Raw genomic sequence first — 12035 nt, forward strand, 5'->3', positions numbered from 1 at the left:
TGATTTGTTCATTTATCGCAGAATCTAGCAGATTTTGTTCGGATTGAACGTTAACCACGATGAGAGGCAACAGCTGCTGAGATTCGTTTTAGAATACCGCGCCACAAACCACAGACCGGAACCAAATATCATATAGTGATACAGCCTGGATTCGCTGGTTGGGTCACGACTGCGCCCCGATTAGCGAACCGTGTTCGTTCGTTGGGGCAACTGACAACTGATCAGAATGCTCTAGACACACGCAAGTGACAACAAATACGTCACGAAACACTCATATACTTGCACAAACGTTCCGTATATAGGAGCTACGATGCGACGGCGGTCAGACGTCAAACTCGTTTTGACATCGATTTTGACACTGACAGTGCTTTTTAGTTGGGTTTTGCCCCAACCAATGAACATCCAACCAGCGAGACAGCCCATCTAACGAGCCCCCAACGAACGAATCGGCACTGTATACATTTTCACTTGGACTCAACTTAGGTGTAATTTGATGTACATAATGAATGAATTTGTTTAAAAAGTTATGTTTGCGTTCTACTCATATGTATGTAAACAAAACAGTTAATAAAACCGCTTTTTACATCAATGGACTAGCATTATTGAAACAACAAATAACATTTTTCATTTTATAGTTTATTGCATTGCTAACTGGACTGCGACAAAGTGCGGAATCTCAAATAAAAGTGCGATATTGCATCAAATCGTTCCGGTGTCTTCACCGCACTTATTCATCACGAGCTAATGAATAAGTGCGGTGAAGACACCGGAACGATCTGACGCAAAATCGCACTTTTATTTGAGATTCCGCACTTCATCGTCGCACTTATAACCGCGCAATGCGCAATAATATGGCTCATTTTATTATTTCAATACACTGTATTTGTAGCTTCCAAAAATCTTATTTTTGTTTCTAAAAAATCTGCTTTGTTTTTGACAGATCCATGTTTTTAGGCATTTTTAGAAACAACAATTTCCATTGTTGGAATCAAATTTGTAAATTTATTGAATCAACAAAAATTACTGGTAAGCCCTGAGTCTACAAAAATATTTGTTGAATCTATGCAGAATTCTTTTGGCTTTACAATATATTTTTCTGCGTGTTGCAGTTAAAGCGTTTGCACCGAACGAACGTCTACTGTAAATTGCAAGGATGGAAATCTAATGATCATGATAGGATCCCAAATAAGTCGCGGTTGGAAGGCATCGCGCGATCATAGCAACAACGATAGAATGTTGTCGTTAAGCATTCATAACAAACCATGTTCCGCGAATAATGAATCGCTCGGCATGTGCGGCCGCGATGCGATCGTTATCATGAAGCCGGAATGATAAATTTCGATTATCAATCACTTTTTGTGCATTCTTGTTACTGAATCTTCACGATATGTGTATGAGTGTAATATTCCTGGTCATGAATTGGGGTTCCGGGTGCATAAGTGGCATTAATCGTGATGAATAAAGTTTATCGCGACTTGAAACATGATCCGATAACGATAGATCCCGCGATAAAGCGTCCATCAGATGCATTGATTGTTCTGTGATGCGGGCACAATGCGAGGGTGTCGCATCATGCTACCGCATGAGCAACGGCTATCTTTGATTGTTCGTATCGTGTATCATTTATCGTTAGAAGTGATTTTCTTCCATCATTGGTAAATTGAAATTAAAAAAATAAAGTATTTGTAATAATATCTTACAATTCAGCACACATCTATTCAGCACTGTCATAACCACAGGGCATTATCAGCTAGCTAGTAGGTCCGAGTCCGCCAGTCTATGTGAAACTGTATTATCTATAACTAAGAATAAAGATTATTGTTATGGCTACCGTGTACTGAAATAACGCGTTTCATTGAGAATCGGACAATTATTACATGGTGTCAGAGGTGGAATAATTATTCCCAGTCGTCGGAATTCGAAAGTGTCGGTTCCGGTAAATCGGGTCGTCGTCGAGGATAAATTGGAATCGTTGCTTCGGCGGAAATATAAGCTGAAAAGAAAGTGGCAAATTCGGCCGGCAGAGGAAACAAAACATGGCGTCGATGGAGCTTCGTTTGCCCAACCCGCTGGACTGTGCCAACTTAGCAACAGAGTGGCCAAAGTGGAAACAGACGTTTTTGATCTACATGATCGCCAACAAACGGGATGGTGACTCCGAACAGAGTAAAACCGCCACATTCCTGTGGTTGATCGGGCAGCGTGGAGTTGAAATATTCAATACTCTGTTTCCGAACGATGGGAGCTTCAATGGAATGTTCGGTGCGGGTGGTGCTCAAATTGCTGCTGCTGCCGGTGGTGTAGTTGGTGCTGTTGCGGGCGGAGTTGGTGCTGCTGCGGGCGGTTCTGCTGCTGTTGCGAGTGGAGTTGGTGCTGCTGTTGTTGGAGGTGGTGCTGGTGTTCCTGCTGGTGGTGGACGAACATTGGCTGACGTTATCAAGGCCTTCGACGACTACTGTTTGCCAAGGAGAAACGTCACAATGGAAGCATTCAAATTTAACATGATCGTCCAAAAGGAGAAGCAATCATTTGGGAACTTCGAAACTGAACTGCGAACCCAGTTGCAGTACTGCGAATTTGAGTGCACGAACTGTCATACATCTTACGCGGATCGGTTGCTGCGTGACCGAATAATAGTGAGAGTGCAGGATAAGAAATTGCAGTTGAAGTTACTTGATGGTAAAGACGATCCACTAGGCAATGTTATTGAAACGTGCAAGGTTTTCGAGGCTGCTGCGGCTAATAAACAGTTACTGGATCGGAAGTGCGGAAACGCTGAAATCAAATCGGTGGTCGAGCAAACGCAGGATACAGGAGATAACGCAGAGCTTCAGGAGGTAGCAGTTGTAAAACGTACTTGCTACAACTGTGGTCAAGCATTCAACGGTCAGCATTTCCGTCATTGCCCGGCAATCAACATCAGGTGCAACAAGTGCGGCAAGATTGGGCATTTCCAGAAATTTTGCAAAGCAGGAGGAGGAGCAGACACTTCCAAGGGAAGGCTACAGAGGACGGACGACAAGAAGAAGACTGCAGTGAAGACAGTAAGGTCAATTGACTGGCGTGACTCAGGTAAATCTTTAACATCTATAGGACAGGGTGACAGTGCTGAATTTACAGCAAATCCAAATATTTATCGTTACAGAGTAAATTTGAATGATCGAGTTGTTGAGCGTGTGAGATGGATGAAAACATTTCTAGCGTAACATTTGAAAAGGGCCTATCTGCAAAACGTAAACATTGAGAAAATCGCATGAGAAGATTACCTCCCAGATTAGTTAATCATATTTAAAAACGAAAGACTTTTTTAGGTGTTTTATTCCATCTATTGACGCATATGGGAATCTACTTCATGGTTCTGTGCATTATTTGCATCATACTATAGCAAAAATTCCATAAATAATGTATTTTTAACATGAACGGCAGATAGGCCCTTTTACAATCTAAAAATCAGTTAGGCCCTTTCAGTTAGGCCCTTTTATTTTTTTCTTGTTTTTAGCTAATTTTAATAATTCTGGATTATTATTATCGATAATTCAAGGAAAGTTAAAGAGCTACTCAAAATTATTGGAAAACATGAAAAATAACCCAAATTAACAAAAGGGCCTATCTGATTTGAAGGAAAAATTTCAGTTAGGCCCTTTTATTTTTTCTTAATTTTAGCTAATTTTAAATATTTTGGATTTATTTTCATCTATAATTCAAGGAAAGTTAAAGAACTACTAAAAATTATTGGAAAATATGAAAAATAATCAAAATTTACAAAAGGGCCTATCTGATTTGAAAGGTAATTTTCAGTTAGGCCCTTTTGAATGCAGTTAGGCCCTAAAAGATTATTCAATTTCAGATAGGCCCTTTTAAAATTTATTTAAAATACGGGTAAAATAGCTCTTTTCTCATTGATTAAGGTGTTATGGGATAGCTTAGGTAGATATTGATAGGAATAGTGAAAAATCGGGTTTGTTTACATTTTGCAGATAGGCCCTTTTCAAATGTTACGCTAGATTTCTCATTCAGGATTGGCCGATAACATTCAAGCTTGACACTGGGTCTGATATCAACTGTGTACCCTTGAACCTAATTTCCAAATTAAAGATTGAATAGGGTCCTAAAATTAAAGACGAAATCTCGCTTATATTGAATAATACGATCAAGCATGCTATTCTAATCGGAATTGTACTTTACTCGAACTTCAAAAACAAAGGAATAATGAGAAAATTTGAAATAAGTAAAATGGTAAATAGTTCTTCTTTGACATTTGAGGTCAACCTTGTGTGACTGAGCTCGACATTTTTCGCACTGGGATTTCAAAAATGTTCCTATCTGACATACACGGTGAAAAAAAATCACACAAAGTATGTGTTATAAGCTAGGGACGAGACAAAAGGCTAAAAAAGAAAAAAATATATATTTTCAACTACGGTCTATAAAAACGTCAAAAAATGAGTAAATATGTACTCTTGAACCATATATTGTGGTTTAAAACAAGAATCCCGATAGGACTTTAGGAGCCTATTGTCGAAACTCAAGCAGTATCGTGTTTTGGATTACAGCTCCAATGAAATCAAGGTCCATGGGCAGGTGTCTCTTATATGCGTAGATAAGGATAGTGGTGAAAAGCATGTGATTTCGTTCGTGGTCGTCGATAATGAGTTTGAGCCGTTGTTGGGATTGGAGTCTTGTGTTACCCTTGGTCTTCTTAAGCGAACCTATTCAGTGTACGCAGCTAACAATTTGCCGTCTGATGTCAACACGTATGTTGCTACATTCAAAGAACTTTTCGAAGGTCTTGGCAAGTGTCCGGGAACATGTTCAATAATTTTGAAGGAAGGTTCGGTTCCATCATTGCATTACAAAAAGAGGATTCCTCTGAGTTTGCAGGATCGGTTAAGAGATCAGTTGAATGAAATGGTTGCTCAAGGAGTAATTTCTTCCGTTGATTACCCAACTGATTGGGTCAATAATATTGTCCGTGCAGTTGAATCACGGAATTTTCGACTAGCGAAATTGGATTTTTCTCCAAATCCGTGCGTCGGATCTAACTTCGGAAGTGGTGCGCTGTATAGCGGACCAGGTTTACTATACAGCGCACCACTTCCGAAGTTAGGTCCGACGTTTGCATTTGGAGGAAAATCCAACTTCGCTAGTCGAAAACTCCGATTTTCAACTAAATTGAGAATATTCAAATCGTAGAGAAGCCTAATGGTTCGCTGAGGATTTGCTTGGACCCCAAGCCGCTCAATGCGTGTATTAAGAGGGAACATTTCTTGATTCCAAAGATTGAAGATATCATGAGTAATTTGACGAATAAGAAGGTGTTTACTGTACTTGACCTAAGAAATGGCTTCTGGCAAATGGAGTTGGACCGCCAGAGCTCAGACTTGACCACTTTTATGACACCTTTTGGTCGATACAAATGGAACAGGGTGCCGTTTGGTATTAATAGCGCGCCAGAAATGTTTCAGAAGAAAATGGTGCAGATATTTGGGGACATTCCTGGGGTTGAGGTTTATTTCGACGATCTTACAATTTCTGGGAAGGATTTTGAGGAGCACGATAGGACTCTTCGATTAGTGATGGAAAGAGCATCAAAGTATAACATTCGGTTCAATGATAACAAAATTCAATATCGGTGTTCAGAGATTAGGCTGATGGGACATATTATTTCGGATGGTACTATTCGCCCTGATAACAAATACATTCGAGCAATCACAGACACTCAGACACCCACCAACAAAACCGAGGTAATGAGGCTACTAGGGTTGTTCAAGTATTTGGCTAGATTCATTCCGAATCTATCAAAAAGGACTGCTTTGATGCGTGAGATAACTAGAAAGGAAGCAGTTTGGCAGTGGACCGCAGCTCACGATGAGGAACTCAGAGGTTTATTGCAAGTCATTTCAACGTCTCCAGTACTGACAATCTACGATCCTGCGAAGCCAGTAGTCATTCAAACGGATAGTTCCAAAGATGGAATTGGAAGCGTCTTATTGCAAGAAGGAAAACCGGTTGCCTACGCATCTCGTTGTCTGACTAAAAGTGAGAAGAAGTGGGCACAGATAGAAAAGGAGCTTCTGGCCATAGTGTTTGCGTGTGAGCGCTTTCACTATTTCCTTTATGGGCGCGACTTCCAGGTTCAATCTGATCATAAGCCCCTTGCTACCCTGATCAATCGCGACATAGACAGTGTTACAGCTCGGTTGCAACGTATGTTCATGTTTCTGCTAAAGTATCCTGGTTTATCGATTGTTTTTACTCCTGGAAAGGAGATGTTGGTCGCTGATTGCCTTTCTAGAGCTCCTCTCAATGATCCCGTCGAAGATGATTTGAACTTGTCTGGGTTGATTCATTCCATTACCAAACGCGTTTGTATGTCAGAAGAAAATTACAAAACGTGTGTCGAGGCCCTCCAAAATGATGAGCGATACAGTCGAATTTGTAAATACGTTCAAGAAGGTTGGCCGTCCTATCATAAACTCGATGATCTATCTCAGCGATTCTACAAGGTGAAGGATGAACTTCACTTTGAAGAAAACCTTCTTTTCAAAGATCACCGTTTGGTGATTCCAACAGAGCTTCAACGGGCGATGTAAGTGGTTGCACGCTCCACATATGGGAATAGAAAAAACACTTGCCCGTGCTCGGATTCATGTGTATTGGCCAGGTATGACACAGGATATCATCGAAACAGTCAAAGACTGTTCAACGTGTGAGGTTTTTAAGCGAAATAATCAGAAAGAACCCCTGGTCCAGGATGGAAAAGCTGAATACCCTTTCCATAAGGTTTCGGTGGATATTTTTGAGTATGGTGGTGAAAGTTATCTTGCATTGATTGATGCTTATTCTGGTCTGCTTTGTGCTGAAATGTTGAGGGATAAGTCAGCTACTCAGGTAATAAAGAGCTTTGATAACATCTTCGGTCGCTATGGTTACCCTACAGAGATTCGATGTGATAATGTTCCGTTCAATTCTGAGGTGTGTGATAGATATGCAGATGAATGTAACTTCCGTTTTGTGTTCTCGAGCCCACGATATCCTCAAAGCAACGGTTTGGCTGAAAAAGGTGTGGCTATCGCGAAAAACATTCTTAAGCGTTGTTTGGAAGTAGGGGAGGTATCCATGTTTCAGTACCGACTGTTAGAGTATAATAATACTCCTATTGCTAGTATGAAGATGTCCCCTGCTGAAATTTTCTTCGGTCGCTTGCTGAAAACAAAGCTCCCTGTGGACTCACAGCTTTTGCATAGCGGTCAAGTTGACAAGTCTGAAGTGAACAAGCAAATTGAAAAGAAGCGAAACACCCAAAAGAAATACTATGATCAGCATGCAAAGCCACTGCCAGTCCTGAATGAGGGTGAAAGAGTGATGTTCAAGAAAAATGGGAAAGAATGGCACTATGGAAAGATTGTTAAGGTGGAGCGGACCTGGTGTGAGGGTTAGAACACTTGACTATCACACCGAGGACCTGGGATCGAATCCCACTCCCGACAAACTCGCAAAAAGTGAGTTCTTCCTTCGGAAGGGAAGTAAAGCGTGGGTCCCGAGATGAACTAGCCTAGGGCTAAAAATCTCGTTAATACAGATAAAAAAAAAAAAAAAAAAAGATTGTTAGGAAGGTGAACGCGAGATCCTACATTATTCTTGATAACTTTAACAATCATTTCCGAAGAAATCGTCGTTTCATTTCGAAAACAAATAATAATGTCATCAACGCAAGTGATTTGTTGTTCGAAGAAAGTCTATCAAGAGCGACTGACACCAATTCTTCTAATGTCAAGCCAGTTAATCCACGTGAAAACATGTTAGCTACCGAGAACAATGAACAAACACCGGTATTAGAAGAAAGGCAGGAACCTACCTTGAATGCGTCATTCTATGATACGGCTTCAGAAGGGTCTCATACAGATGAAGAAAATGAGTATGTTAGTGATAATGAGTGTCAGGACATACAACGGTCTGTACAATCTCGTACACGAAGTGGTCGTGTTGTCAGACCACCCCAGTTGTATGGTGAATGGACGATTTGAATGAATGTCTCAATCCAACCTTTTCCCTCATCCCTATACATCATTAACCTCGAGTTAGTCGCGAGAGTACGACTCCCCAACTACTAACAATTGTTAAAAACAAATTTATAAAAAGAAGAAGCGTGTAATAATATCTTACAATTCAGCACACATCTATTCAGCACTGTCATAACCACAGGGCATTATCAGCTAGCTAGTAGGTCCGAGTCCGCCAGTCTATGTGAAACTGTATTATCTATAACTAAGAATAAAGATTATTGTTATGGCTACCGTGTACTGAAATAACGCGTTTCATTGAGAATCGGACAATTATTACAGTATTAATTTTAATTTTTACTTTTACCACTGGTTCGAACAGCATCTCTGCAATCCAACGGGGTTCATTTTTTATTTTAAACTGTCCAGTTCAATGTTGTTTCTGAATCTGATTTCTGCTTTGGTTACGATTTTTTTTTGAGTTTTCAATTTTCCCCTCATTAAATTGAAGAGCGTTCACGTTGAAAATATCGTGAGAGCTTACAAACCGTTAGAGACGAATAGCGACAGGTAGATTAGAACTTAGAAAAGATATGAGGAAATCTATTTTCTTGCAAATTATTATGCAGGAATTTGAACGAAATGAGAAAAAAGTTGCTCAAAATTCAAAAAGTTCGTCGTGACTTTCAGTTTTGTCACCTGGCGGTAAATACTCTCTTATGCCAACTAGCATTATACCAAATGGGGTATTTCTTTGAGTGCACCCGAAAAATCGCGATCCGACCCTGTCTGCATTTGACAGAACGCGAAACAGATTTTGTGCGGTGCTGCTGCCGGTGCGTCGTGTTTATTTACATCAAGCTTTTTCAATGAGCGCTTGCACGCTGACGTCATCACTGTCTCCTTCTCTTTCTTTCCTTCGGCGTCGGTCCATAAAGCCGTCCTTGCCCTCAAAAAAAATTTGAGGGCAATGTTTACAAATCGTATGAGAATTCCATGAGGTTATGTTTTTGATGCAAGCCTCTATCCGTGAAAACCCGTAAATTAATCCGGCCCAGGAACACTCAGAATGCTGAACGATACGGATTTCGTGGACCCCAAAAATGTGGTCAAATGCCGTGAGCTGCTGTACCGAATGATGATCAGGTAAGAGCCTTCAGTTAAAAATAAATACGAAAGATTCACCCCATTCTTTACCTCCTTTGCAGTCAACTTTTCTACGACGGTCATCACCAGGTGGCGGTCGAGCTGACCGGGCTGGTCCGTGCCGATCCGCCCTGCCCACCGAGCGATCGGCTGCTGAACATCTTCCGTCAGGCGTGCCAAATTGACTCGAACAAACCGACGAACGTTTTTGACGAGGTCACCTCTGGCCTGGACCTGGAGTTTGAGATCGAAAGCAGCGCTCTGGCACCGGAGCCGGCTTCCTACGAGACGGCTTATGTGACGTCGCACAAGGCCGCCTGTCGGGCGGGATGCTTCAGCTACGATGGGCAGCTGGTGGCCACCGGCAGTGTCGATGCCAGTATTAAGATCTTGGATGTGGACAGGATGCTGGCCAAGTCAGCGCCGGACGAGATGGAACCGGGTCGGGAACAGCAGGGCCACCCGGTTATCAGGACTTTGTATGACCATACGGACGAGGTGTCCTATCTGGAGTTCCATCCGAAGGATCAGATCTTGGCTTCCGCTTCTCGGGATCACACCGTAAAGCTGTTCGACATCTCAAAGGCATCGGTGAAAAAAGCTTATCGGGTGTTGGGGGATTGCGTTCCGGTTCGTTGCTTGGCATTCCATCCCACCGGAGATTACATGGCCGTAGGAACCGATCACCACGTTTTGCGAGTGTACGACGTCCAAACCGGTCAATGCTTCGTCAGCGCGATTCCTTCCCAACAGCACACGGAATCGATTACCTGCGTTCGATACGCTCCGAATGCCAAGGTCTACGCCACCGGGAGCATGGACGGCTCGATCAAGCTATGGGACGGTGTCAGTGGCCGCTGCATCAACACCTTCGCCCAAGCCCACGACGGATCCGAAATCTGCTCAGTCGTGTTCACCCGGAACGGTAAGTACCTTCTCTCCTCCGGGGAAGATTCCCTGGTCAAACTGTGGGAGCTGAGCACTAGCCGGTGTCTCATCGCGTACACCGGAGCCGGAACGACCGGCAAACAGGAACATCAGACCCAGGCCGTCTTCAATCACACCGAGGACTACGTCCTCTTCCCGGACGAAGTGACCACGTCGCTTTGTTCGTGGAACTCCCGGAACGCATCCCGATGCCATCTGATGTCCCTGGGACACAACGGAGCCGTGCGTTTTATTGTCCACTCGCCCACGCACCCGGCGTTCCTGACGTGCTCTGACGATTACCGTGCGCGCTTCTGGGTAAGACGGTCCAATTCGCACTAGATTGATGGGAGACGAGGAAGGCGGTGTCACATTTCATGATTTTGATGTAGCATTTAACAACCATTTGAAATAAAGCCCTAGATTGTAATGTTGACTAAAATGGGTGGTAACTTGATATCACCTCCTCGTTCCTTGGGTGCGCAACCGTGACCGTTCGTTGTTTTGGAGGTCGAGTGTGTTTGGAGCAGAAAAACAACTTTTCGTAAAGTAAGTAATCATCATTGTTTAGAATATCTGCTGCGAAGAGCAAGCAGTGTTTCGGTTGCGAAAGTTTAGTTCAGTAGCAAGTTGACTGGTGTACAAGTTAAGTGATTGGCATGCTGTTGCGGAGCTACCGGGTCATTTTTTGGCGCTCTCCAGAGGTCAGTGATAATCGTAATTGGCTCTATCGTTGAAAGATAATTTATCATATGCATTTATTTAATCCGTGTGTTTGGTTGTATTTTTACCCTTCTTACACTCATAAGAAGGGTATAAATACCGCTCGCCGTCTGTCAACCGATTTGAGTTCTCTTGGCAGCAAATAAAAGCTACAATATCCTAGTAGATCGCCCAGAAATTTTATTTCGATTGGACATTTGGTTACAGAGATATCTTTCGAAGAGTATTTGGGATTTATACAACTAAACTTTTTGAGATTTTTGACCAAGTGCATGATAATAAATATCTTAGCCGTCTGTCAACCGATTTCGGTTCTCCTGCCACCAAATGAAAGCTACAACATCCTAGTAGAACCCTATACAATTTTACTAGGATTGCACATTTGGTTACCGAGATATCTTTCAAAGAGTACTTGGGAGTAATACAGGTTAACTTTTTGAGAGATTTTTGACCAAGTGTATCATAATAAATATCTCAGCCGTCTGTCAACCGATTTGGGTTCTCTTAGCACCAAACGAAAGCTCCAGTATCCTTGTAGAAGGCCCTGAAATTTTATTTCGATTGGACATGTTGTAACTGAGATATCTTTCGAAGAGTATTTCAATAAATTCCTTTTTTACCCTTCTTACACCCATAAGAAGGATATAAATACCACTTGGAAAACCGACTTTCAATCCGAGGCCTGCAGGGCCGAGTCACATATACCAACAAACTCAGCTCGACGAATTGAGCAAATGTCTGTATGTGCGTGTGTAGTTTCGGTAGTTTACCGTGTGTGTGTGTGTGTGTGTGTGTGTGTGTGTGTGTGTGTGTGTGTGTGTGTGTGTGTGTGTGTGTGTGTGTGTGTGTGTGTGTGTGTGTGTGTGTGTGTGTGTGTGTGTGTGTGTGTGTGTGTGTGTATGTATGTTACAAAAAATGTCACGGTTCTCAGCCCTCTGTTGACCGATTTGAGTTCTCTTGGAAGCAAATGAAAGCTACTACATCCTAGTAGAACGCTATTGAATTTTATTTTGATTGGACGTTCGGTTACCGAGATATCTTTCAAAGAGTGCTAGGGAGTAGTACAACTTAATTATTTTAGTCTAAAATAATTAAGTTGTACTACTCCCTAGCACTATTTTTGACAAAGTGTATCACCATAAATTTCTCAGCCATCTATCAACCGATTCGGGTTCTTAAGGCCCCAAACGAAAGCTACTGCATCCTAGAAGAACGCTTTTGAGTTTCATTCCGATT

General features: G+C 42.1%; 2 protein-coding genes across 2 annotated transcripts in view; both read left to right on the plus strand.

Moving 5' to 3' along the window:
• The first annotated feature begins 8778 nt into the window (after positions 1-8778).
• Positions 8779-10518, plus strand: LOC109427300 (cleavage stimulation factor subunit 1). The gene is made up of 3 exons (XM_062858800.1): positions 8779-8872; positions 9029-9149; positions 9212-10518. Exons 2-3 carry the CDS (start codon positions 9073-9075, stop codon positions 10416-10418), a joined length of 1284 nt encoding a protein of 427 aa, XP_062714784.1. The 5' UTR covers positions 8779-8872; positions 9029-9072; the 3' UTR covers positions 10419-10518.
• A 119-nt stretch (positions 10519-10637) lies between these two features.
• LOC109427301 (fibrous sheath CABYR-binding protein) overlaps positions 10638-12035 on the plus strand; it is a 39364-nt gene continuing 37966 nt past the window's right edge. The window contains exon 1 of the mRNA XM_029865035.2: positions 10638-10780. Coding sequence (XP_029720895.2) covers positions 10736-10780 — 45 coding nt within the window. The 5' untranslated portion in view covers positions 10638-10735. The remainder of the gene's footprint in view (positions 10781-12035) is intronic.

Source organism: Aedes albopictus, chromosome 3, assembly GCF_035046485.1.
Source record: "Aedes albopictus strain Foshan chromosome 3, AalbF5, whole genome shotgun sequence".
NCBI classification, from domain to species: Eukaryota; Metazoa; Arthropoda; class Insecta; order Diptera; family Culicidae; genus Aedes; species Aedes albopictus.